Source organism: Capra hircus, chromosome 5, assembly GCF_001704415.2.
Source record: "Capra hircus breed San Clemente chromosome 5, ASM170441v1, whole genome shotgun sequence".
In the NCBI taxonomy this organism is placed as follows: domain Eukaryota; kingdom Metazoa; phylum Chordata; class Mammalia; order Artiodactyla; family Bovidae; genus Capra; species Capra hircus.
This window is the reverse complement of record NC_030812.1, coordinates 106,121,917-106,149,098: the sequence shown is the minus strand read 5'-3', so window position 1 is coordinate 106,149,098 and position 27,182 is coordinate 106,121,917. Positions and strand designations below refer to the sequence as shown.

The 27,182-nt window shown below is 45.1% G+C and overlaps 1 protein-coding gene across 1 annotated transcript in view; it reads left to right on the top strand.

Annotated features, from left to right (window-relative positions):
• Window positions 11,242-27,182, top strand: part of SLC6A13 (solute carrier family 6 member 13) — a 38,703-nt gene continuing 22,762 nt past the window's right edge. Inside the window, exons 1-2 of the mRNA XM_005680996.3 lie at window positions 11,242-11,325; window positions 14,092-14,298. Coding sequence (XP_005681053.1) covers window positions 14,097-14,298 — 202 coding nt within the window. The 5' untranslated portion in view covers window positions 11,242-11,325; window positions 14,092-14,096. The remainder of the gene's footprint in view (window positions 11,326-14,091; window positions 14,299-27,182) is intronic.

Sequence of the window (27,182 nt, the reverse complement as noted above, 5' to 3'; positions counted from 1 at the left end):
CGTTTCCAAGGTATTTCTTTGCTAAGCTGTATTTTTCCAGAGTTGTCTCTGCATTCTCTCTGGTTTGCAGAGAGGGGAGGAAAGAGGGAAAATTGATTTCATTCTAAAGAAGGAGAGAGACCTGGTAACTAAGGTCTATATGAAGGAAGGAACAGTAGATAAGAAGTAGTGTTAGGATATTTTGATGGGCTTAGAGAAGAAGCTGGACTAAAACGTGAAAAATTCCGGACCCATCTTACAGACACTGAGGTATAAAATGTGCTCTCTGTTTAGCCTCTCTTTTCAAGTCATTCCTTCAATGGGCTCAACAGACACTGCTTTGAAGGTGATAAAAGCAGCTGAGGTCCAATCCCCAGCATCCACAGGCTCTGGTCCAGAGAGCAGACTGTGAACCCGAAGACCGGAGGAACAGGGCTGGGTCCTCAGCCGGGATCTCGGGCAGAATGAAGGCTGGCTGTGAGAACCAGAGTGGAGCTCCTACCGGCTGAAACCCCCTCCAGCCAGCCTGCCTGAGGGAGACAGAAAGGAAACCTGTCATGCGGGAAGAACCCCACGGGTACAAAGAAAAATGAGTACCATGAATGAGTAGTGAGCAATCCGCGTTCAAGTGGCACAAGGGAAAGCCACATCCTGTTGTTTCCTTAAAGCACCAGCATCATTCACAGAGCAGAAAGCCAGCACAGCTTTAAAATGCCCTCAGACTGAAATGGGGCTTCCCTGGTTGCGCTGGTGGTAAAGAACCCACCTGCCAATGCAGGAGATGTGGGTTCAATCCCTGGGTTGGGAAGAAACCCTGCAGAAGGAAATGGCAACCCACTCCAGTATTCTTGTCTGAAGAATCCCAAGGACAGAGGAGCCTGGCGGGCTACAGTCCATGGGGTCACATAGAGTCGGACACGACTGAGCGACTTCATCGGAAGGGAGGGGCTGTAAGGCTTCAGCTTTGTTAGCTTCATTAACTTTTACTAACGGTGTATGTGCCCCTGCTGGATAAAGCTCAGGTCTCAGGGGGAGACATGAGCTCAGACCCTAACTGTGTATCTTAGTGGGTTTGGCATCTTTGGGACTCCTCTTGAAAGCTTGGTTTCTTACCTATAAATCAGGGATGGGGCTGGCCTTCCTGGTGGTCAGTTAGGGCTAATGAAGAAATATGTTAAATTTCCCGGCACGAGGCCATTGCTGCCAACACGGATGGCTTTCTGTGGGGCTGAGAAAAATATCTATAACTCATTCAAGTATTCCAAGTGTCTGCTGAGTGGCCCGAGTACTCTGAGAGTCTTCTGTGTTCAGGAGAGGGCCGCGCACTGCCTTAATTTCATTCCAGTGGTGCTAGGTCTGGACTTTACTCCCTGCCCCTCAGAACTGGGAGGATGGTCACTCTCGGAACGGCTGGTGTTGCTGGGAGACAGACTCTGGGTAGGTCAGGTAGAGGGGAAAGGAGCAGGCAATCTCTCTTCTCTACCGAGATCAGCTGTGGAAGAGTCAGAGCTGAAGGAAACCAAGAGATGACCCAGTCTTATCCTCTTATTTCACATATGAGAAACAGGGGCCAGAGAGATGGAATAGATGGCCAAGGTCATCAGATTGAGGACTGAATGTTCCTGTTCTGTCTCAGGGTATCCAGTTTTTATCACACCAAAATGTGCTCTTGCCTCATTTTCTTTTTATTTTTTATCATTAAAAAAAATATGTATTTATTTAGCCACACCGGGTCTTAGTTGCAGTGTGTGGAATCTTTAGTTGAAGCATGTGGGATCTAGTTCCCTGTCCAGGGATTGAACCTGGGCACCTTGCATTGCGTCCTCAGAGTCTTAGCCCCTGGACCACCCAGGAGGTCCCTCATTTTCCGTTTATGCCCTTCCTTTCTGCCTTTTCCTCCACACTGATCGCCTTGCAGGCCTCAATGCCCTGTTCCAACAGTCACTTCTTCAGGCTCCTGCCTGGTAGTCTTCAGGCGCGAACATAGAACTCCTCAACTGTTAAAATCTTCATCGATGGAAACCGAGAGCTGAGTCAGCAGCTCAGAGCCACGGCTGGAGCAAACACAACCTAGCTGGTCAGCAGGGCTCGGAGTTGGGGGAGTCAGGAGGTCATTCCGGATGCTCTGGCCTGATGGGGCTGTTGAGTGCCTGGAGGGCGTCCAGAAAGGAAACAGTGGGTGGGGTCAGAAGTGAGGATGCCTTGGAAAGATGAAAGGGTTTGTGCTTATTGCTCTTGGAGAGGAAAGAGCTGAGCATGGCTTTCAGATAGAGTTTCAAATGTAAGACCAGCTGTAACACCTCCTCCCTGAGGACAGAACAAGCAATAAGGTAACAGCAGCCTGAGGGTTTAGGCTACAGAGGTTTCTGACTTTGGCTGCCCAGGAGAGTTACTCAGGGGGAGCTCTAAAATCCCTCAGTGTCCAAGATATCCCAGGACAATTCAGCTGAATCTTCGGGTTGGGAGTTGGGCCTTGGTGACTTTTTAACATTTCCCGGGTGGTTCCTGTGGTCAACCCATGGCTGAGGACATACGCTAAGGGTGAAGGTAAATTTCCTTAAAGTGCTAAGGGTTGTATGATTTAGGAGAGGACCCGTTTGTTGTTATTTTTCGGTCCCTAAGTCATGTCTGACTCTTTACGACCCTATGGAGTGCAGCACCCCAGGCTTCCCTATCTAGCACCATCTCCCAGAGCTTGCTCAATTTTGTGTCCATCGAGTCAGTGATGCTGTGTGATCTGACCTTCCTCCCTGGAAATGATGTCAGCAGATAACAGACTCTCAGCTCTGTGGATGTTTAGGACAGAGCCTGAATTAGAGCCAGGTTTCAAGGTTGGAGTTCCTTAGGCTGGGCCCAGACTGTACGTTTATATGTATGCTAACAATGGAGTATTTCTCAGCCACTAAAAAGAATACATTTGAATCAGTTCTAATGAGATGGATGAAACTGGAGCCGATTATACAAAGTGAAGTAAGCCAGAAAGAAAAACACCAAAATTTAGAAAGATGGTAATGACAGCAAAAGAGACACAGATGTACAGAAAGGACTTTGGGACTCTGAGGGAGAGGAAGAGGGTGGGATGATGTGGGAGAATGGCATTGAAACATGTATACTATCATGTAAGAAACGAATCGCCAGTCTATGTTCGATACAGGATACAGGATGCTTGGGGCTGGTGCACGGGGATGATCCAGAGAGATGATATGGGGTGGGAGGTGGGAGGGGGGTTCAGGATTGGGAACTCATGTACACCTGTGGCGGATTCATGTCAATGTATGGCAAAACCAATACAGTATTGTAAAGTAAAATAAAGTAAAAAGAAACATTAAAAGAAAAAAAAGATGTATTGAACATAGGTAGCCAGTAAGCTCTGGAGGAGGGCATGGCCACCCACTCCAGGATTCTTGCTGGGGAAATCCCATGGACAGGGAAGCCTGTAGGGCTGCAGTCCAGGGGTTGCAAAGAGTCAGACATGACTGAGCAACTAAACAACAAACAGCGACAGCCCCTCTGTAATGATACAGCTCAACAGGTGATTCCACAGCAGTCAGCGCTGGCATCACTTTCCAGGGGAGGACACTGTGCTCCTGTGTTAGGTGTCTTCCCATTGGCAGGCCCTCCACGAAAAGCACTGCACATCTGACACTTTCCCTTTGCCCTGAAAGCGCCCAGAGCAGCATCATGCCTGGGGATCCTTACATTGGAGCTTCCCTGGTGGCTCAGATGGTCAAGAGTCTGCCTGCAACGCAGGAGACCCGAGTTCCATCTCTGAATTGGTCGGGAAGATCCCCTGGAGAAGGGAATGGCTATCCACTCCAGTATTTTTGCCCGGAGAATCCCATGGACAGAGGAGCCTGGTGGGCTACAGTCCATGGGGCCGCAAAGAGTCAGACATGACAGAGCGACTAACGCTTTCACCTTTTTCTCACATTGCGGCTGATGATCTGGCCCTACCTACCCCAGTTCGCTCTCTAGTAAAACTCTTTGTCCACGTCTCCTAAAGACATCTTGCTTGCTGTGGTCTCACGGGCCTTCCTTTCTGTGCCCCCTGCCCACCTGGCCCCTCAAGACCTCACTCCCACCCCACCGCCTCCACACAGCTCTCAGCTGCCCTCCCTCTCGGTTGACCTTCTGTGATTTGATTCAGCCCGTAGTCCTGCCTGTGTTGTTCTCTAACTGCTTCCAATATGAGAGTTTGTGTCTCCTTAAGGGGAAAAATCTTTGTGTTCTCTGTTCCCATGAATATCATAATGCTGGACACACACCACAGCCCCTCACAGACAATTGTGGGGGGTGATCTCCCTCCCACCATGACCAGTGAACCACACATGTGCTCCTGGTGGGCACTGGCTGGCCAGTGCTGACATAGCATGTCTATTTTTCTCTTGTTTGGAGAAACCAGGATGGGGGGAGAGAGCAAATCATAATCTTTTTTAAAAGTTTTATTTTAAATTAATTTCAGACTCATAGAAATATTGCAAAAATAATACAGAGTCTGCATATGCCCATCACCTGGCTTCCCCTCATGTTCACAAATCACATAACCATGGTGTCGTTTCTCAGGAAGTTACCGTTGGTAGAACATGATTGAACTAAACTCAAGGCCTTTTTACATCAACGTCCCTCTTCTGTCCTCATCCCACCCAGGACCCCACCCATCACCCACGCTGCACTGACTCGTTATCTCCCCTTAATCCCCTGTCCAGGATACTTTTGAAAAGTGAGTGGCCACTTATTTGGCCCAATGTCCCTCACTTTGGATTTGTCTTACATTTTCTTATGAGTGAAGAACAATTTTGGCAAGAAAACCACAGAACTATTGTGTCCTTCTTAGTAACTGTCTCACGCAGTTCAGGATGTGAATATTGATGTCTTATATTACCTTGGTAGCTCCCACTAATTTACTGGGGGATCTTGTCTACAAACTTCCCTGATAGCTCAGTTGGTAAAGAATCTGCCTGCAATGCAGAAGACCCCAGTTCGATTCCTGGGTTGGGAAGATCCTCTGGAGAAGGATAGGCTACCCACTCCAGTATTCTTGGGTGTCCCATGTGGCTCAGCTGGTAAAGAATCTGCCTGCAATTCAGGACACCTGGGTTCGATCCCTGGGTTGGGAAGATCCCCTGGAGAAGGGAAAGGCTACCCACTCCAGTATTCTGGCCTGTCCATGGACCATATGGTCCATGGGGTCACAAAGAGTCAGACATGACTGAGCAATTTTCACTTGTCTACAAAAATTATCTCACTGTCTAAAGCTGATTTTCTATTTCTCTCTTTCCTTCTGGATTTAATCATTGGAATTCCACTGTCTGGAAAAGCTGGCCTTCCTTCCCCATTTGTTTGTTTAGTGGACTATTTATTTCTGTTAGTATGAAATCATAACTATATTTTATTCTTTGGGTTATAATCCAGTACCATCGTTTTTCATTTTCTTGCTCAAATTGTTCCAGTTTTAGCAAACCATGATTTTTTTTTCGTTGATTCTGCTTGCTCCTTTCTTCCCTTTCAGTTTGATCTTTGAAAAGAGATCAAAAAGGTCAACAGGAATCAAAAAGTTCCCTTCCCCCTGCAGTTAAACATGACTATGCCCATTAATTCACAGAGGAGAAGAACCCATCTCTTCCTTTGCCAACCCATTCCAATGTTGAAACCGATGCTGCTCAGAAATGTTCTTTCTGAAACAAATCATGCTCCTTTTAAAACTGATTTGCTCTTCTTTCATTCCAAGGAGAGACCAAAAAAAACAAAAAAATTTGGGGAGAAACTAGCTCACAGCATGTTGGTGTTTAAAAAGACCAGAGTCAGTTTGATGGAGACCCAGGCCTCCAGGGTGCTCCTCCAGAGTGTGCTTTGTTTCATAGACTCTGTTCTGGAGGCTTGGTCATTTGTTAGGGGACTTACTGGATGGGAATTCGTGAAGACAGGTCTTTTTGCATGAGCTTGCAGCCTCCCTGGGAGGACCTTGTGGCTACTGTTTACACACTTGAGTCAGATGGACGGATAGGCTGGGAGAGGAAAGAGGCAGGAGAAACATAAGAATAGTCATCTCTGAGAGGCTCACTGGAGTTTTTGTGATGCGCTTCCAAGGCCTCGAGGCGGCTGGGGGATGAGAGGAATAGGCACTACCTCATCATCTCTGATTTACGCTTGTTTCCGGCATGGCTGTACAATCCCACCCCTTGCGTCCCTCACACCCCCTGATTTATCCCTTCTGTCCAGCAGGAGTTGACTTTGCTAAGGGGTCTTTCAGCCCCATCCCCTTAGGGCATGTCCCTGCTGACCTTGAACACTTCCTTAAGGGTAAATAAGGGCTGGCTGTGTGTTATAGGCCCTTTACATGTACTCAGATCTCCTAGAACCTCCCACAACCTTGCAAGGTAACGAATATTCTCCTCTTTAAAAAAAAATTGTATTTTTATTGAAGTATAGTTGCTCTACAGTGTTTAAAGTGTACAGCAAAGTGATTCAGTTATACATCAGTTCAGTTCAGTTCACTTCAGTCGCTCAGTTGTGTCCGACTCTTTGTGACCCCACGAATCGCAGCACGCGAGGCCTCCCTGTCCATCACCATCTCCCGGAGTTCACTCAGACTCACGTCCATCGAGTCAGTGATGCCATGCAGCCATCTCGTCCTCGGTCATCCCCTTCTTTTCCTGCCCCTAATCCCTCCCAACATCAAAGTCTTTTCCAATGAGTCGACTGTTCGCATGAGGTGGCCGAAGTACTGGAGTTTCAGCTTTAGCATCATTCCTTCCAAAGAAATCCCAGGGTTGATCTCCTTCAGAATGGACTGGTTGGATCTCCTTGCAGTCCAAGGGACTCTCAAGAGTCTTCTCCAACACCACAGTTCAAAAGCATCAATTCTTTGGCGCTCAGCCTTCTTCACAGTCCAACTCTCACATCCATACATGACTGCTGGAAAAACCATAGCCTTGACTAGACGAACCTTTGTTGGCAAAGTAATGTCTCTGCTTTTTAATATGCTGTCTAGGTTGGTCATAACTTTTCTTCCAAGGAGTAAGCATCTTTTAATTTCATGGCTGCAATCACCATCTGCAGTGATTTTAGAGCCCCCCAAAATAAAGTCTGACACTGTTTCCACTGTTTCCCCATCTATTTCCCATGAAGTGATAGGACCAGATGCCGTGATCTTCGTTTTGTGAATGTTGAGCTTTAAGCCAACTTTTTCACTCTCCTCTCTCACTTTCATCAAGAGGCTCTTTAGTTCCTCTTCACTTTCTGCCATAAGGGTGGTGTCATCTGCGTATCTGAGGTTATTGATATTTCTCCTGGCAATCTTGATTCCAGCTTGTGTTTCTTCCAGTCCAGCATTTCTCATGATGTATTCTGCACAGAAGTTAAATAAGCAGGATGACAATATACAGCCTTGACATACTCCTTTTCCTATTTGGAACCAGTCTGTTGTTCCATGTCCAGCTCTAACTGTTGCTTCCTGACCTGCATACAGATTCCTCAAGAGGCAGGTCAGGTGGTCTGGTATTCCCATCTCTTTCAGAATTTTCCACAGTTTATTGTGATCCACACAGTCAAAGGCTTTGGCATAATCAATAAAGCAGAAATAGATGTTTTTCTGGAACTCTCTTGCTTTTTCCATGATCCAGCAGATGAAGGTAATTTAATCTCTGGTTCCTCTGCCTTTTCTAAAACCAGCTGGAACATCAGGAAGTTCACAGTTCACGTATTGCTGAAGCCTGGCTTGGAGAATTTTGAGCATTACTTTACTAGCATGTGAGATGAGTGCAATTGTGCGGTAGTTTGAGCATTCCTTGGCATTGCCTTTCTTTCGAATTGGAATAAAAACTGACCTTTTCCAGTCCTGTGGCCACTGCTGAGTTTTCCAAATTTGCTGGCATATTGAGTGCAGCACTTGGACAGCATCATCTTTCAGGATTTGAAACAGCTCATCTGGCATTCCATCACTTCCACTAGCTTTGTTCATAGTGATGCTTTCCAAGGCCCACTTGACTTCACATTCTAGGATGTCTGGCTCTAGATGAGTGATCACACCATCGTGATTATCCAGGTCGTGAAGATCCTTTTTGTACAGTTCTTCTGTGTATTCTTGCCACCTCTTCTTAATATCTTCTGCTTCTGTTAGGTCCATACCATTTCTGTCCTTTATCAAGCCCATCTTTGCATGAAATATTCCCTTGGTATCTCTGATTTTCTTGAAGAGATCTCTAGTCTTTCCCATTTTGTTGTTTTCCTTTATTTCTTTGCATTGATCACTGAAGAAGGCTTTCATATCTCTTCTTGCTATTCTTTGGAACTCTGCATTCAGATGCTTATATCTTTCCTTTTCTCCTTGACTTTTCACCTCTCTTCTTTTCACAGCTATTTGTAAGGCCTCCCCAGAGAGCCATTTTGCTTTTTTGCATTTCTTTTCCATGGGGGTGGTCTTGATCCCTGTCTCCTGTACAATGTCACGAATCTCATTCCATAGTTCATCAGGCACTCTATCAGATCTAGGCCCTTAAATCTATTTCTCACTTCCACTGTATAATCATAAGGGATTTGATTTAGGTCATACCTGAATGGTCTAGCAGTGTTCCCTGTTTTCTTCAATTTCAGTCTGAATTTGGTAAGGAGTTCATGATCTGAGCCACAGTCAGCTCCTGGTCATGTTTTTGTTGACTGTATAGAGCTTCTCCATCTTTTGCTGCAGAGAATATAATCAATCTGATTTCGGTGTTGACCATCTGGTGATACCCATGTGTAGAGTCTTGTCTTGTGTTGTTGGAAGAGGGTGTTTGCTATGACCAGTGCATTTTCTTGGCAAAACTCTATTAGTCTTTGCCCTGCTTCATTCCGTATTCCAAGGCCAAATTTGCCTGTTACTCCAGGTGTTTCTTGACTTCCTACTTTTGCATTCCAGTCCCCTATAATGAAAAGGACATCTTTTTGGGGTGTTAGTTCTAAAAGGTCTTGTAGGTCTTCATAGAACCATTCAACTTCAGCTTCTTCAGCGTTAATGGTTGGGGCATAGACTTGGATTACTGTGATATTGAATTGTTTGCCTTGGAGACGAACAGAGATCATTCTATCGTTTTTGAGATTGCATCCAAGTACTGCATTTCGGACTCTTCTGTTGACCATGACGGCTACTCCATTTCTTCTAAGGGATTCCTGCCCGCAGTAGTAGATATAATGGTCATCTGAGTTAAATTCACCCATTCCAGTCCATTTTAGTTCACTGATTCCTAGAATGTGGACGTTCACTCTTGCCATCTCCTGTTTGACCACTTTCAATTTGCCTTGATTCATGGACCTGACATTCCAGGTTCCTATGCAATATTGCTCTTTACAGTATTGGACCTTGCTTCTTTCACCAGTCACATCCACAACTGGGTATGTTTTTGCTTTGGCTCTATCCCTTCATTCTTTCTGGAGTTATTTCTCCACTGACCTCCAGTAGCATATTGGGCACCTACTGACCTGGGGAGTACCTCTTTCAGTATCCTATCATTTTGCCTTTTCATACTGTTCATGGGGTTCTCAAGGCAAGAATACTGAAGTGGTTTGCCATTCCCTTCTCCAGTGGACCACAATCTGTCAGACCTCTCCACCATGACCCACCTGTCTTGGATTGCCCTGCAGGCATGGCTTAATTTCATTGAGTTAGTTTCATTCAGATATACATAGGTATACATATATATATATTCTTTTTCAGATTCTTTTTCATTATAGGATATTACAATGTACTGAATAGAGTTCCCTGTGCTGTAGGATCTTGTTATCTACTTTACATGTAGCCGTGGGTATCTGCTAATCCCAATCTCTTAGTTTATTTCTCCCCCTCCCCTTTCCCTTTTGGTAACTTAAGTTTATTTTCTGCGTCTGTGAGCTTGTTTCTGTTTTGTAGATAAGTCCATTTGTGGGATTCTTTTGGTCTTTGTAAAAAATATTCTTATTTATTTATTTATTCAGCTGCACCGGATATTAGTTGCGGCATGTGGGATCTTTAGTTGAGGCATGTGGGATCTAGTTCCCTGACCAAAGGTCACACCCGGGCCCCCTGCGCTGGGAGTGCAGAGTCTCAGGCATTCCACATCTGGGGGTGTCCCTGTCTGTTTTCTGTCTGTCTCATGCTCACTCGTGTCCAATTCTTTGCAACCCTTAGGACTACAGCCCACCAGGCTCCTCTGTCCGTGGGATTTCCCAGGCAAGAATACTGGAGTGGGTTGCCATTTCCTTCTCCAGGGGATCTTCCCCACCCAGGGATCAAACCTGCATCTCCTGTGTCTCTTGCATTGCAGGCAGATTCTTTACCCTAGATAAGTTCATTTGTATCATATTTCAGATTCTGCAGATCAGTGATATCAAATTGTGTCTGTCTTTCTGTCTGACTTACTTCACTTGGTATAACTACCTCTAGATCCACTGCATGCTTCTCTTTATCTAGATAAGAAAACAGGACGTTTAGAGTTTGGACACCTTGCTCCCCACAGCAGCCTTGGAAGGGTCAGAAGCAGGACCCAGACCCTGGACTACCTTGGCCTTGGAGCTGGGAGCCGGAGCAGCCCCGGGCACACTCAGCTTGTCTCCCTGGTCCCTGGTGGGGCTGGGGCTCCCAACTTCACCCTCTGCTGTCTCCTCCCCATCAGTCCGCTCCTGCACCATGAGCCAGGCAGGGCTTTGCTTTGCTGTGAACCTTGGCACATCCTTTTCTGTGATGGTTTAGACAATTATTTAAAGAAATCAATTCTAGCACATTGTTTAGAAATTCAAGCAATACTAAACCTTAAAAAGCAGAAGTGAAAAGTGCCTCTTCATATCTCCTGATCCCAACCCTACTCTCCAGATGTAACTACTAACAACCATGCAGAAAATATTTCTTCAGACTTTTCTGTATGCAGATAAGCATGTGTGTGTGTGTTTGGGAAGTATTTCTAACTCTCCAAAGTTCTATAATCTACACATCTTTATTCTAAATCACTGTCCATTCTAAGTCCTAAGTTGTGAAAGGGTAAGATAAATATGCATTTAAGTTAATCTACACAGCACCTGACCAACGAAACACCTACTCTTGGTGGATTTATGGTGGCCCTTGAGTCGAGAATGAGAGAGAAAGAGAAGGCGGGATACCTCTCCAGAGACCTGAGGTCACCCAGGGGGAGAGTGCTGCCTACCAGCTCGCACTCGAGGGTGAGCGAGGGTGAGCCTTTGAGCTGAGGGGAGGGGACAAGGGCGGAATGTGGGCTGGGCCAAGTTTAGAATTACAAGTGCCAGAGGAGTGGGAACCACACTTTAAATAGCCATCACCTCCCCTTCCCCCAGATAATTCTTCTCCCCTCTGACCGGACCTCTGGCAGCAACTACACTAAGGTTGGTGCTGTTTTCTTCTCTTTTTCTCTGGGTGTCAGACTTCAGGTGGATAGGATCCATAAGACTTACAGTTTTGGGATCCTGTCCTAGAAAATATGACATTTATGTGTGATACGCAAAGATTAGCTATTTTCTTGACTTTCTGAAACTTTGGTGGCTGATGATTCAAGGACCAATGTAACTTGGAGAAAGAGGACCCCAGATGAAAGGGGAAGACATTTGGGTTTACTTCTAAGAAAATAAAGGCTCTCTGCTCTGAGACAAGATTGAAAGTTGAAAGAACATAAAACAAGATTGAAAGAAAATAAAAATTCAAGTGCCTGTTATGCTATGAAGTGCTTTCATATATATATATGTGTGTGTGTATATATGTACATATATACATGTATATATGTACATATATATGAATATATATACACATATATGAACTATATATACATATATGTCTAATGAAATAGATGTATGTATATATACATCTCTTCATTTAATCCTCATGGCTAAGTGTATTCTGTCATGCCCCTATATAAATCCATCAAGAGTAGGTGTTTCTTTGGTCAAGTGTAGATTAACTTAAACACATATTTATCTTACCCTTTCACAGCTTAGGACTTGAAATGGGCAGTGATTTAGAATTAAGATGTGTAGATTATAAAACTTTGGACAGTTAGAAAAACTTCCCAAATACATACACACACACACAAACACGCACACGCATCTGTATATAGAAAAGTCTGAAGAAATATTCACCGCATGGTTGTTAGTAGTTACATTTGGAGAGTAAAGCTGGAATCAGGAGATGGAGTGAAGAGACATTTTATAGACAAGCAAACCGAGGCTCAGAGTGATGAATTCATTTCCTGGGAGTTGGATGGTCTCTGATGCAGAGCTATGGTTTGAATCCAGACTTGCCCTTCAATCGCACAATGCTGCCTCTGCTAATCAACGTGGCTAAGAGACCTAGGGTAGGCTTCTGTTCTCCTGGGGTCTGCGGGGATAGAGAAGTGAGGGGGGTAGTGTTTAATCATTGGAAGACTCCCATTGGGCCCAGAACCTGCACAAGACAAGAGGCAACCCTCTCAGAAGGACTGGGGAAGCTTCTGAGGACCAACGGCTTGGGTTTCTCCTTCGTAGCCCACAGTCTCTGGCGCCCGTTCCTTCATTTATCAAATAAGCAGCACATTCCTGACCTCCCTCTGGTTTTCTGGATCCCCCGGGGCAGCCCCACTGGGGAGACAGAGCTGCAGGAGGCTCTGTGACCAGATGGGGCTCTTGTGAGAAAGTTCTGTTCCCAGGAACTTTTCTGGGCGGGGGGCGGGGGGCGTTGCGTAGAAAGAAGCACGTGTATTCACTTCTGCAGAGAAAGGACCGCTGTATACAATCAGAGATACTTATATTACTTTATCGCTGCTAAACCCACCAGCCATTGTAAGCAAGGGAGGTAGCTGAACAAGCAGGACATCGTGGGGTCAGGTCCTGGCTGTGCTACATGGCCGCACACATGTCATCCAACCTCTCTGACGGGCAGCTCCCTGCTTACAAAGCAGAGGGAACCTTGTCACATCCTGGGGCCGCGTGGACTGAATAACATAAAGGCATGTAAAGCACCTGGTCTACAGTAGTTGTTCTCTGAACATGACCACGTCCAATCTCACCCTCAACCCAGTGCGAGTCTAGAATAGGGGCAGGCGGGGTGTAGCCTGCAGCTCTGTGTTCATCATCTTATGTTGTCGTCTCTGCGGTAATGGAGTCCTGCGCTGGCGTCACTGGGAAAGAAAAGGAGCCCACGGGTCGTCTTCCTCTTATGTTGCTCTCAGAGAGAGATGCAGGGCTGACCTGGGAAGGTCAGCTCATCTTACTCAGAGTCCCTGGTTCTACTCAACCTTTCTCATCTTCTTGCAAGGATCTAAAAAAGCTGACTTTCACATTCCTCTTATAAAATAAAACATGTTTTTGACGAAAATGTAGAAAATATAGATAAGGAAAATATCTCTAAAACCCATCTGCTGAGACAGAAACATCTTGGTGATTATCCTAATTTTCATGCATGCAAATACTTTATAAGGTATTTTTCCCAGCATCATCATGGCATGCGGTCTATTTTGTAACTGTTTGCACTTCACATTTTGTGAAGACCTCTTTATTTCTTTCTTCTGCAGCACAGTTTTTAATGATTATATAGTAGTCCATTGTCTGAGCCATAATTTATTAACCTAGTTACCATATTTGAACATTTATGTGCTTTCTAATTTTTCATTGTTTTAAGCATGAACATCCTCAGTGCTGAATGTTTATACAGAGTCACAGGTATCTCCGTAGGGTAAATTCCCCAAAGGAGAATTGGTGGCTTAAGGATACATACAAATGCCATCCCTTCAGCTGTCCTTGAACACGGAATAGAGAGACTGAGGTACATGCTTATGCAGATGAGGCTGGTTGGAGGGTGGCAGAGAGAACTCAGACAGCCTGGGGCAGGTGGGCTCCCCATGTCCACAAGCCCCCCACCCAAGGCACCTTCTAGGGGTGCAGAGTCTGTGCCTCAGAGTCAGTGCCTTCTTCCTGAAGCAGGAAGAGAACATATACGCTCAGCCTTTACCAACCAGACATGCCAAGGTGGGTGCAGGTCTGCACACAGCAGCAGGAGTCACTCTCCTCCCCGGCACTTTTCCTTTGGGAATTTGGTGGAAGGGAAGGGGGAAGCTTTCCTTCCAGGCACCGCCCCCCACCCGCGGCCCCCAGCAGTAGCACAGTGCCCTGCTTGTCTTCCAGGGGGAATGGATAGCAGAGTCTCGGGCACCACCAGTAATGGAGAGACCAAACCAGTGTGCCCAGGCGTGGAAAAGGCGGCGGAGGATGGTGCCCTGCAGCGAGGGCAGTGGAGCAACAAGATGGAGTTCGTGCTGTCCGTGGCAGGGGAGATCATCGGGCTGGGTAACGTCTGGAGGTTCCCCTACCTCTGCTACAAAAATGGGGGAGGTGAGTTCACTTGAGGTGGGCGTGGTGGGGGAAAACTGTGCCCGCCTGGCGCTTCCTGCTTGGGCAGTGGATGGAGGTTTCCTGCCTCTGTTACCAAAACAGGGGAGGTGAGAGGCACCGCACCCTTCACGCCCGCAAGGCTGTCTCCATCTCCTGCATCTGCTGCTCTCTGGGGAGCTCCATAGATGCAGAGGATGCTGGAGTTGGAAAAACCCTTAGAAGTCACTCAGGACCCTGCAGGAGAAGCACCTAGACGGGGGTGACGTCCTGGGTGCCCATGGTGGCAGCAGAGAAACACAGGTGTGGGCTGGCACCAGACGGATGGGGGTTTGGGTTCTGGCTCTGCTACTCACTCCCTGTGACCTGGAGCAAGCCCTTGGACCTCAGGTGGGCACTGAGAACAGAGATGGTTCTTCCTGCCCCTCAAGGTGGTTGTCAGGACTGGAGGTTGTGGGCAAAGGGCCTCAGAATCCATGGCTGTGCTGAGGGCGATGTTGGCACCCAGCTGTCCCGTGGCCTGGAGACTCTGCAACCAGGGCGCCTGTCCCCAGCCCGCCCCGCCCTGTCCCGCCCGCACCACGTGTCACCTTTGATCCCAGTGACTCTTCTTTTATAATTTTCCCACTGAAATATTTGCATGGGGTGGGGGAGCATGGACTCCAGTTCCTTTCTGGATCCTTCCTGCCTCTCAGGCCCTGCAGTGATCCCACTGCCCCCTTAGCAATGCAGGTCACTTTCCCACCATGGACTCTCTTTTAGGCACCCCCGCCCTTGCCTGGTCTCTGGGGAGCCCCTGAGGGATTTCCCAGGTGCTGAAGGCCTCTAGGAAGAGCAGTGGGTTTGGAAGGTCTCCTCGTCGGTGGGTAAAGCTTAGTGGGACTGGTCTCCCAGGTCTGGTTTTGGGGGCGGGATGGGGCTGCAATCTGGGCTGGAGGAAGGGAAATGCTGAGATAGATCAAGGGGAAAGACTGAAGGGGTAGGACTTTGTGGGCCACGAGGACTTTAGGGCACCCTAATGCAACACTCACCCTTGGTGGAGGCGTGGGAGCCTCCCCATGCATGAACCCAGTTGAAGTGGTTTTGGGGAGAGAAAGCCCGCAGCACAGAGTAGGGATGGGAGGTCAGGAGGGAGGAGAATATAGAGAGGCCCTGAGCCCACTCACACTCTCAGGATGGTGGCAGCTGGGCACTGGCCCAGGGACCGGAGGTAAATTTCTATTTTTCCCAGAGCAGGTGGGAGTGGGCCAGTGTGTTCTCCTTCCCCCAGACTCTGTGGCCGGCAGTCTGAAGCTGCAGGACTTTGCTAGGTCGGCTGGCATCTCTAGGGAAGGCAGGAGGTCCCCACCTAGCCCTGGACCCTCCGACAGCTTGTTCAGACCCTTGGGCCTTAGGGTGGTCAGATTCGGCTAGTCTGGGGAGGAGAGGGGGTGGGGAGCTAGGCCAGGCCTGGGAGCTCTGTGTCTGGACCCAGTGACCAGCTTAGCTCCTCACACGGCAAGATTAGGAGGTGAGCTGCTTTCTGCAAGCCGCTCTGGAATGGGACCGCGAGGTCGGCCTGGGAATTAGCAGGACTGGCACGAAGAGGTGGGGGAGGGATTCTGGGGTCTGTGGGGACCCCTGCACTGAGGAAGGGGGACCGGGGGCCAGGGCAGGAGTACAGGGTCACCCTGTCTACGGGAGGTGTCCCCCAGTAGGTTTGCGCCTGAGCTCTGCTTCGGGGGCCCGTTTAGGTCTGTGTGGCCTGGGGGTGTGTGGCTGTGTCTCAGAAAAGGAAACACAGGCTGGGATCATGACCACAGCCCCTGATTCTTCACTGAAGGAGCTGAGGTGTGGAGGTAGGACGTGGCTGCCTCCTCCCTGGGCAGGGCCCTCCCTCTCGCACGCTGGTCCCCAGGAGCTGTTTTGGGGTCCTGGGACCATCTGCAAAATCCTGATGCCATCGCCCTTCCTCCCACCCCTTCTTCTCCAGTGGGGCACCAGGCCTCAGGCTTCCTCTTCTCTTTCCTTGACGGACAACGGCAGCTGGAGGAAGTGCGCTGAGGGTCTCTGGGGCTGGAGGCTGACGCCCAGCTTTGCTCTGAAGGCCCTGAGTCACACAGGGCCAGCAGGTGGACATATGGGTGGCGCCTCTACCGGCGTGATGGGGACCTGCCCGGGACCCCCCGGGTCTGTGCAGGGACCCAGACAGGCCAGCTCTTCTGGTTTCTGGTATTCCCAGAGGCTCACCCTTTCTGTGCTCTTCACCCCTCCTCGGCCCCTCAGAGCATAGACCCCATGCTTTGTCTCGTCACCTTGGTCTGGAAGGGACCAGACATCGCCTTGTGACAGGGCCCTTCACTGCCCACATGAGATAGGGGTGGGGAGGGGGAGGACAGATGCCTCCTAGGTAGGTTTCATCCCCTCCTCCCAGTTCAGTGTTTTTATTTAAACCCGTGGCCCTCAGATCAGGGCTGGGACTCCCAGGGGATTCAAGGATGGTTCTGAGCAGGTTCTGAGGATGCTGGGGTCGTGGTGTGAACCCCTCAAGGTCACATGTGCTATCAGCCTGCCTCTGCTGGGTGCTTTCTCCAACTTCACAGCTGCAAATAGCTGCTTTTGTGCTTGGAAGGAGGACCTTATCGTTGCTAATGTTTGTTGCTTGGGGAGCTCAGTGAGGAAGACGTCCCCAAAGCATAGCATCAGTTCCAAACTAAAAATGCAAGTGCTGTCTTTGGTTCCTTCCAGCTTGGATGTTTGGTAGATCCGATTAGAAGTGAGTCCCAGAGCAGGGGAAAGGCTGAGCTAAGAATATGATGGAGGACAGGTCGACAGTGAAACACAGTAGCTAAAAACCAGAGACGCTGAGAAAGCGGTGTGAAGAAACTGAGTCTGGTGGTTGGGACTTGGGCTTTCAATGCAAAGGATGCGGATTCAGTCCCTGGTTGGGGAGCCAAGATCCCACATGCCTCATGGTCAAGAAACCAAAACACAAAACAGAAGCAATATTGTAACAAATGCAATAAACACTTAAAAAGTGGTCCACATCCAAAAAAAAAAAAAAGAACTTTAAAAAAAAAAAAATATATATATATAATCAGCATCCAACAGAAGACGGGGAAAGAAGGGGTGCTTCTAGGTAAATGTGCTCCTTGCCCAGGCATTGTGGCCAGTCCACCCTGAGCACTTGCCCCCACCCCATGGCCCCTGTGACTTTCTAGAATCAGGCCAACCAATGTAAGTCACCCAATGGTGGTTACACACTGAGAACGCACTACCTGCCAGGAACTACTCTGAGTTGTGATGATAAAACGGAAACAGAACAGACTGCCTCCCTGTTTTTGTGGGGCTTTCATTCGGGGTGTGGGTGGTGGCAAGACAGACAGTAAACATAGCAAATAAGAAAATGACACAGCATATCAGAAGTCGCCGAGCATCACTGGAGCAGGGTGGGGCGGCCACACGGAGAACACTTGAGTGACAGCTTCTGGGGTCAGGGGTGAGACCCGGTCTTGGGGATATTGGAGGTGGGGAGTGCATCCTGGGGCAGAGGAAACAAAAGGTTTTAATGGCCTCAGAGAGGGCGGCTGGCTGGTGTGTCTGGGGAGTCAAAGGAGGGGAGTCACTGTAGGGGGTGGGTCCTGCAGGGCTTGTCAACCACTGTGAGGTTCAGCTTTCACTCCAGGGCTGGGGAGTCAGGGCAGGAGTTTGAGCAGAGCAGCCAATCTTACACTTGAACACAGTCTCTGTATCTATGGTGCTAAGAACTGATGCCAGAGGCTTCAGGCCAGAAGCAGACCAGTGCCAAGGCTAAGAATCTTGAGGTCTCTTTGCTGTCCTTCTTTCTCACATAACTGCTGACTCTACCTGGATACCCAGATCCTGGTTGCTGCAGAACCTGGGCCTTCAACTGGAACCTCTCCTGCTCCCTGGACCCTGGGCTACCAGCATTCTGAGATTCCCAACACCCAGGATGCCCGGGGCTGGAGACCCCGAGTGAGACCACAGCAGAATGTGCTACCGCTGGGCCACTCAGAAACCAGGATCTCAGAGGGACGGCTGTGGGGCGGTGGCACAGCCAAGCAAACCCCAGCTCTAGACATCAGGGAGAGGGAGCGCATAGGACGCCTTTGCCACGGGCGTTAGACAGCCCCATTGTGCCCTGAGGATGTCCGTAGATACTAAGGAGCAAAGAGAGACAAGGAGCGCATGTCTTCATGCAAGAGTCATAGTTATGTTATTAGTATGTGATGACTGGTTACCATTTTTAGTTAGTGACTCAGTGCCAAGTATTGGTTCAGTAGTGCTGATTACAGCGTGTGATAATTCAGGAATCCTCACTGCTGTGTTACTCATGTGGGACATTTAACAGTTTGTCTTAAAAAAAAAATGTCACCTGGAGGGACTTCCCTGGTGGTTCAGGAGCTAAGACTCTGAGCTCCCAATGCAGGGGGCCTGAGTTTGATTCCTGGTCAGGGAAATAGATACCACAAGCTGCAACTAAGACCAAGTTGCCAAGTAAATAAATACATTTAAAAAAAAAATTGTCACCTGGAACATGACAGGTGACACCACAGAATGCACTCTTACTGAGAAGGATGTCTAGCAGAATGGTTCTTTTCCAGGATGGGTGTGTGGTCTCTGGCATCCCATGGGGGATGATGCCAGGACATTTGAAAACTGAGGGAGGAGACTGAGTGGGGGCTTTGGGGGAGCAGGTAACTGTGACTCCGTTCTCCTTCTCCAGGACTGGATATGTCTTGCAGGGGTGGTGGGTATGGCTTGGATGAGGAAACAGGCAGTGTCTCCAGGACTCCCTGGTGGGCACACGGGTCCCTCTTGGGCTCCATCCCTTCTCTAACTCCCTCCCCAGTTTGGGGCCAGTGACTCTGCCTGGTGGGTGTGGACTTTGTCCCTTACGGCCAGCTGCCGAGGTACTCAAGGAGGCAGAGGAGGAGGGGAACAGACTGACCACAAGACCTGGTGCAGTTAAACGTTGGCTTGGTTTATTGGGAAAGAGCAGGTGGCATAGAGATGGGAGGCGGGGCTTGGAGACTCCTCTCCTGGCCCCCACTCTCTCTTTGCTCTCTTTATTTGATGTTTCTAACTCTCAGTAGTGACAGTTCATTTCAGCTACTGGATTCTCTCTTTCCTAATTCCCTCCTCCTGCCCAGCGAGCCTTGGACTGATTTGTGTACTTACTTGCCTGAGTTGTTTATGATCTTTCTTTGCCCTTATAGTCACCAAGCGTCTCCCTCAGTGCTTGAATCATGCGTGGACTACACGCCAAGAGACTTGGAAGGCAGAGAACTGGAGGAGTTGATTCCTCACCGCCAACTTTTGTTTTAGCAATTTTAGTATGGTATAATTGGCTTATAATAAATCATACACATTTGAAATGTACAGCTACATAAGTTTTGCCATAGGTACACACCCTTGAGACCATCACCACTATCAAGATAATTAACGGGGACTTGCAGGTGATCCAGTGGTTAGGACTCCAAGCTTCCATTGCAGGGGGCACAAGTTTCATCCTTGGCTGGGGAACTAAGATCCCACATGCTACATGGCATGGCCAAAACAAAAACTAAAAGGAAAAAAAAAAAGATTGTGAATATATCCATCACTCCCTCAAATTGCTTCCTGACCCTTTCTCCCACCCCCAACCTCTGCAACCCCATCTCAATGCAACCACAAACCTGTTTTTTTTTTTTTTTAAAGATTTTTGATGTAGACCATTTTTAAAGTCTTTATTGAATTTGTTACAATATTGCTTCTGTTTTATTTTTTTTTTATGTTTTGGTTTTTTGGGGGCTGAGAGGCATGTGGAATCTTAACTCTCTAATTAGGAATTGAACCTGCATCTCCTGCTTTAGAAAGTGAAGTCTTAATCAGTGGACCACCAGGGAGGTCTCTGTTTTTGAAAGATGTAACTATTTCCAGCTTTACTGATTTATATCTGATACATAATATATGTAAGTTTAAGGCATACAACAATATGATTTCATACAAGTATATATTGTAAAATCATTACCACAATAGGGTTAGTTAACAATTTCACTCCTTCATATATTACCTTTTCTTGGTGGTGATAGCTTTTAAGATCTACACTCTTAAGAACTTTCTAGTATATGAAAAAGTATCATTCACTGTAGTCACCACACTGTACAGTTCTAGCCCCAGGAAATGTTCCTCTTATAATGAACTGTGTATCTCCCCATTTTTCCCTTTGAGTATCTCCCCATGTCTCCTACCTCCAGCCTCTGGCAACCACCATTCTACTCTCTGCCTTGATGAATCTGACTATTTTGAGATCCCACATATAAGTGAGAACACACAATATATTTACTTTACTTTCTCTGTATAACTTATGTCACTTAGCATGATACCCTCAAGGTCCATCCATGGTAGCAAAGCATGGAATTTCTGTCTGTCTTATGGCTGAATTATACCCAACTATACGTATAGCATTTTCTTTATCCGTGCTGTCCCTGTACACTAGTTTGCATTTCTTAGACTTATCTATAAATGGAATCATGATTTGGCTTCTTTGACTTGGCATAATTACTTTGAGATTCATCCATCTTTTTCGTTTCTCAGTAGTTCCTCTCTTGTTATTGCTGGATAGTATTGTAGCTCAGTCAGTAAAGAATTCACCTGCAATGCAGGAGACCTGGGTTCAGTTCCTGGGTCAGGAAGATTCCCTGGAGAAGGAAATGGCTACCCATTCCATATTCTTGCCTGGAAAATCCCACAGACAGAGGAGCCTGGCAGGCTACAGTCCATGGGGTCGCAAGAGTCGAACACGACTTAGTGACTAGATCACCGTTTCGTTAGATGGGTGGACTGCCATTTATCTCTTCTCCTGTTTATGGACATTTGGGTTCTTTCCAGGTTTTACAGATGAATCTGCTAAGAACTTTTGTATACAAGTCTTTGTATAAACATATGCTTTCACCTCCCTTGAGTAAACACTTAAGTGTGGAATGACAGGATTATATGGTAATGCACATTTACTTTTTAAGAAATTGCCAAACGCTTTTCCAAAACAGTTGTGCCATCTTACATTCCTGCCAACGGTGCATGTGGGTGCCAGCTTTTCCACATCTTCACCAATACTTAGTCTTTTTTTTCTTTTACTTTTTTTGGCTGCTCCACGTACATGCGAGGCTTGCGGGATCTTAGTTTCCTGATCAGAGATGGAACTGCAGTCCTTACGTTGGGAGCATGGCGTCTTAATCACTGAACCACCAGGGAAATTCCTGCTCTGTCTTTTTAATTTTTAATTGGTGTGTAGCATTACCTCATTATTTAAACTTATAATGACTAATGATATTGAACATCTTTTTATGTGCTTATTTGCAACTCACATATTTTTTTTTTTCTTTTTTTTTTTTGGTGAAAACCTGTTCAAATGTTCTGACCATTCGAAAAAAAAAGGGTTGTTTGTTTTCTTACCATCTTAGCCACTGGATCACAGGGAAGTCCTTCTTTTCTTTTTAATTACACTTTATTGAGTTATGACTGACTTACAAAAAGCTGTACACATTTAACATATCAACTCGAGTTTTGAGGTAAACACATACCTGTGAAACCATTCCCACAGTCAATGTCATAAACACATCCATCACCTCCAGAAGTTTCCTTTTGTCCTTTTTTATTTTAACTTTTTGTGATAAGAACACAATATAAGATTCATCTTCTTAGCACATTTTTTTAAATTTATTTTTTTAATTGAAGGATAATTGCTTTACAGAATTTTCTTGTTTTCTGTCAAACCTCATCATGAATCAGCCATAGGTATACATATATCCCCTCCCTTTTGAACCGCCCTCCCATCTGCCTCCCTATCCCACCCCACTAGGTTGATACAGAGCCCCTGTTTGAGTTTCCTGAGCCATACAGCAAGTTCCCTTTGGCTATCTATTTTACATATGGTAACGTAAGTTTCCATGTTACTCTTTTCATACATCTCACTCTCTCCTCCCCTCTCTGCATGTCCATAAGCCTCTTCTCTATGTCTGTTTCTCCATTGCTGCCCTGGAAATAAATTCCTCAGTACCATTTTTCTAGATTCCATTTATATGTATTAGAATACAATATTTATCTTTCTCTTTCTGACTCACTTCACTCTGTATAATAGGTTCTAGGTTCATCCACCTCATCAGAACTGACTCAAATGTGGTCCTTTTTATGGCTGAATAATACTCCATTGTGTGTATGGACCACAGCTTCTATATCCCTTTATCTGTTGATGGACATCTAGGTTGCTTTCATGTTCTAGCTATTGTAAATGGTGCTGCAATGAACAATGGGATGTGTGTGTCTTTTTCAATTTTGGTTTCCTCGGGGTATATGCCTAGGAGTGGGATTGCTGGGTCATATGGTGGTTTTATTCCTAGTGTTTAAGGAATTTCTATACTGTCTTCCATAGTGGCTGTGAAGGAAATTTGCATGGCTTGAGGTAGCCTGGAGTTAAAACTCCCCTCCAGGTCCTTCCCACCATTCTATGCAAAACAAAGAACTTTCTCACCGGAAATAAAAATGGACATTAGGTTGATTACGCCCAGCCAGTCCAGCCTCTGGCCAGTCTCCAAAATTCCTTTCCCCAGCCGTTTGAGAGATGACTACTCAGAACAACCTTGGGGAAGAACAGGCCCCCTTAAGACAGTAACTTTGCACATACATGCCTATATATACTTACTCATTTCTTAGGTTAGTGCAGCAGCTCGCTAATCTGACTGCTGCCCCTTCTCACCTCATTAAAGGTCATCTGTTCCTGTAAAGTGCCTGTCTCATTCTTTTTCTGAACCTCGCCTTCTCTAATTCTCTTAACCAACAGGCTGTATCAATTTACATTCCCACCAACAGTGCAAGAGCATTCCCTTTTCTCCACACCCTCTCCAGCATTTATTGTTTGTAGACTTTTTGATGATGGCCTTTCTGATTGGTGTGAGGTGATATCTCATTGTGGTTTTGATTTGCATTCCTCTAGTAATTAGCTATGTTGAGCATCTTTTTATGTGTTTGTTAGTCATCTGTATGTCTTCTTTGGAGAAGTGTCTGTTTAGGTCTTTCCCCCACTTTTTGATTGGGTTGTTTGTTTTTCTGGCATTGAGTTGTATGAGCTGCTTGTATATTTTGGAAATTAATCCTTTGTCGGTTGTTTCATTTGTTATTATTTTCTCCCATTCTGAGGGCTGTCGTTTCACCTTGCTTATAGTTTCCTTTGCTGTGCAAAAGCTTTTAAGTTTAATCAGATCCCACTTGTTTACTTTTGTTTTTATTTCCGTTACTCTAGGAGGTGGGTCATAGAGGATCTTGCTTTGATTTATGTCATTGAGTGTTCTGCCTATGTTGTCCTCTAAGAGTTTTATAGTTTCTGGTCTTACATTTAGGTCTTTAATCCATTTTGAGTTTATCTTTGTGTATGGTGTTAGAAAGTGTTCTAATTTCATTCTTTCACATGTAGCTGTCCAGTTTTTCAGCACCATTTATTGAAGAGGCTCTCTTTGCCCTATTGTATATTCTTGCCTCCTTTGTCAAAAATAAGGTATCCATAGGTGCATGGGTTTATTTCTGGGTTTTCTATCTTGTTCCATTGGTCTATATTTCTGTTTCTGTGCCAGTACCATACTGTGTTAATGACTGTAGCTTTGTAGTATAGTCTGAAGAAAGGAAAATTTATTACTCCACTTCCATTCTTCAAGACTGCTTTAGCTATTCAGGGTCTTTTTGTTTTTCCATATGAATTGTGAAATTTGTTGTTCTAGTTCTATGAAAAATACCATTGGTAATTTGATAGGGATCGCATTGAATCTGTAGATTGCATTTGGTAGTGTAGTCATTTTCACAATATTTAAGGAACATGGAATATCCTACCCAGGAACATGGACTATCTCCCCATCTGCTTATTTTGGCTTTGATTTCTTTCACCAGTGTCTTATAATTTTCTGTGTGCAGTTCTTTTGTCTCCTTAGGTAAGTTTACTCTTAGATATTTAATTATTTTTGTTGCAATGGTGAATGGGATTGATTCCTTAATTTCTCTTTCTGATTTTTCATTGTTAGTATATAGAAATGCAAGTAAGTGATTTCTGTGTATTGATTTTGTATCCTGCAACTTTGCTAAATTCACTGATTAGCTCTAATTTTTTGATACTATCTTTAGGGTTTTCTATGTACTGTATCATGTCATCTGCAAACAGTGGGAGCTTTACTTCTTTTCCAATCTGGATTCCTTTTATTTCTTTTTCTTCTCTGATGGCTGTAGCTAGGACTTCCAGAACTATGTTGAATAATAGTGATGAAAGTGGACACCCTTGTCTTGTTCCTGATCTTAGGGGAGATGCTTTCAGTTTTTCACCATTGAGAACAATGTTTTCTGTAGGCTTATTATATACGGCCATTACCATGTTGAGGTAGGTTCCTTCTGTGCCCATTTTTTTTTGAAAAGTTTTAATCATAAATGGGTGCTGAATTTTTTCAATGGCTTTTTCTGCATCTATTGAGATTATCATATGATTTTTATCTTTCAATTTGTTAATATGGTGTATCACATTGATTGATGTGTGTATATTGAAGAATCCTTGCATCCCTGGAATAAACCCAACTTGATCATAGTGTATGAGCTTTTTGATGTGTTGCTGAATTCTGTTTGCTAAAATTTTGTTGCAGATTTTGCATCTATGTTCATCAGTGATATTAACCTGTAGTTTTCTTTTTGTGTGTTGTCTTTGTCTGGTTTTGGTATCAGGGTGATGGTGGACTCATAGAATGAATTTGGAAGTGTTCCTTCTTCTGCAGTTTTTTGAAAGCGTTTTAGGAGGATGGGCATTAGCTTTTCTCTAAATGTTTGATAGAATTCTCCTGTGAAGCCATTTGGTCCTGGGCTTTTGATTTTGGGGGGAGATTTTTGATCATAGCTTCAATTTTAGTGTTTGTAGTTGTATTGTTCATAATTTCTATTTCTTCCTGGTTCAGTCTTGGAAGACTGAACTTTTCTAAGAATCTCTCCATTTCTCCCAGGTTACCCATTTTACTGCCATATAGTTGTTCACAATAGTCTCTAATACTACTCTGTATTTCTGCATTGTCTGTTGTGACCCATCCTTTTTCATTTCTAATGTTGTTGATTTGATTCTTCCTTTTTTCTTGATGAGTCTGGCTAGAGGTTTGTCAATTTTGTTTATCTTCTCAAAGAACCAGATTTTAGTTTTATTAATTTTTTATTATTGTTTCTTTCATTTATTTTTCAATTATTTCTGCTCGGATCTTTATGATTTCTTTCCTTCTACTAATTTTGGGGTTTTTTTTTTTGTTGTTGTTCTTCTTTTTCCAGTTGTTTTAGGTGTAAAGTTAGGTTGTCTATTTGATGTTTTTATTGTTTCTTGAGGTTGGATTGTATTGCTATAATCTTTCCTCTTAGACCTGCTTTTGCTGCATCCCATAGGTTTTGAGTTGTTGTGTTTTCATTGTCCTTTGTGTCTAGAAATGTTTTGATTTCCCTTTTGATTTCTTCAGTAGCCTGTTGGTTATTTAGAAGCGTGTTGTTTGACCTCCATGTGTTTGTGTTTCTTACAGTTTTTTCTTCTAATTGATATCTAGTCTCATAGTGTTGTGGTCAGAGAAAATGCTTGATATGATTTCAATTTTCTTAAATTTACCGAGGTTTGATTTGTGACCCAAGATGTGGTCTATCCTGGAGAATGTTCCACGTGCACTTGAGAAGGTGTATTCCTCTGCATTTGGATGGAATGTCCTGAAGATATCAATGAGATCCATTTCATCTAATGTATCACTTAAGACTTGTGTTTCCTTATTAATTTTCTGTTTGGATGATCTGTCCTTTGGTGTGAGTGGGGTGTCAGTCTCCTACTATTATTGTCTTACTGTCAATTTCTCCTTTTATGTCTGTTAGTGTTTGTCTTGTGTATTGAGGTGCTCCTATGCTGGGTGCATAGGTATTTACAATTGTCATGTCTTCCTCTTGGATTGATCCCTGGGTCATTATGTAGTGTCCTTCCTTATCTCTTGTAATCTTCTTTATTTTAAGGTCTATTTTGTCTGATATGAAGATTGCTACTCCAGCTTTCTTTTGCATCCCATTTGCATGGAATATATTTTTCCATCCTCTTACTTTCAGTCTATATGTGTCTTTAGGTCTGAAGTGGGTTTCTTGTAGACAGCTTATATATGGGTTTTTTTTTTTAAATCCATTCAGCCAGTCTGTGTCTTTTGGTTGGAGCATTAATCCATTTACATTTAAAGTAATTATTGATATATATGCTCCTATTGCCATTTTCTTAATTGTTTGGTGTTGATTTTGTAGATCTTTTTCTTCTGTTGTATTTCTTGACTATATAAGTTCTTTTAATATTTGTTGTAAAGCTGGTTTGATGGTACTGAATCCTCTTAATTGTTGCTTGTCTGAACAGCTTTCTATTTCTCCATCAATTTTGAATGAGATCCTTGCCAGGTACAGTAATCTTGGTTGTAGATTTTTCCCTTTCAGTACTTTAAATATATCCTGCCATTCCTTTCTGGCCTACAGAGTTTCTGCTGAAAGATCAGCTGTTAAGCATTTGGGGTTTCCTTGTATGTTACTTGTTGCCTCTCCCTTGCTGCTTTTAACATTCTTCTTTTGCGTTTAGTCTTTGTTAGTTTGATTAGTATGTGCCTTGGCGTGTTTCTACTTGGGTTTATCCTGTATGGGACTCTTCGTGCCTCTTGGACTTCATTGACTATTTCCTTTTCCATGTTGGGAAAACTTTCAACTTTCAATCTCTTCAAAAATTTTCTCATATCCTTTCTTTTTCTCTTCTTCTTCTTCTGAGACCCCTATGATTTGAATGTTGGTGTGTTTGATATTGTCCCAGATGTGTCTGAGACTATCCTCCGTTCTTTTCA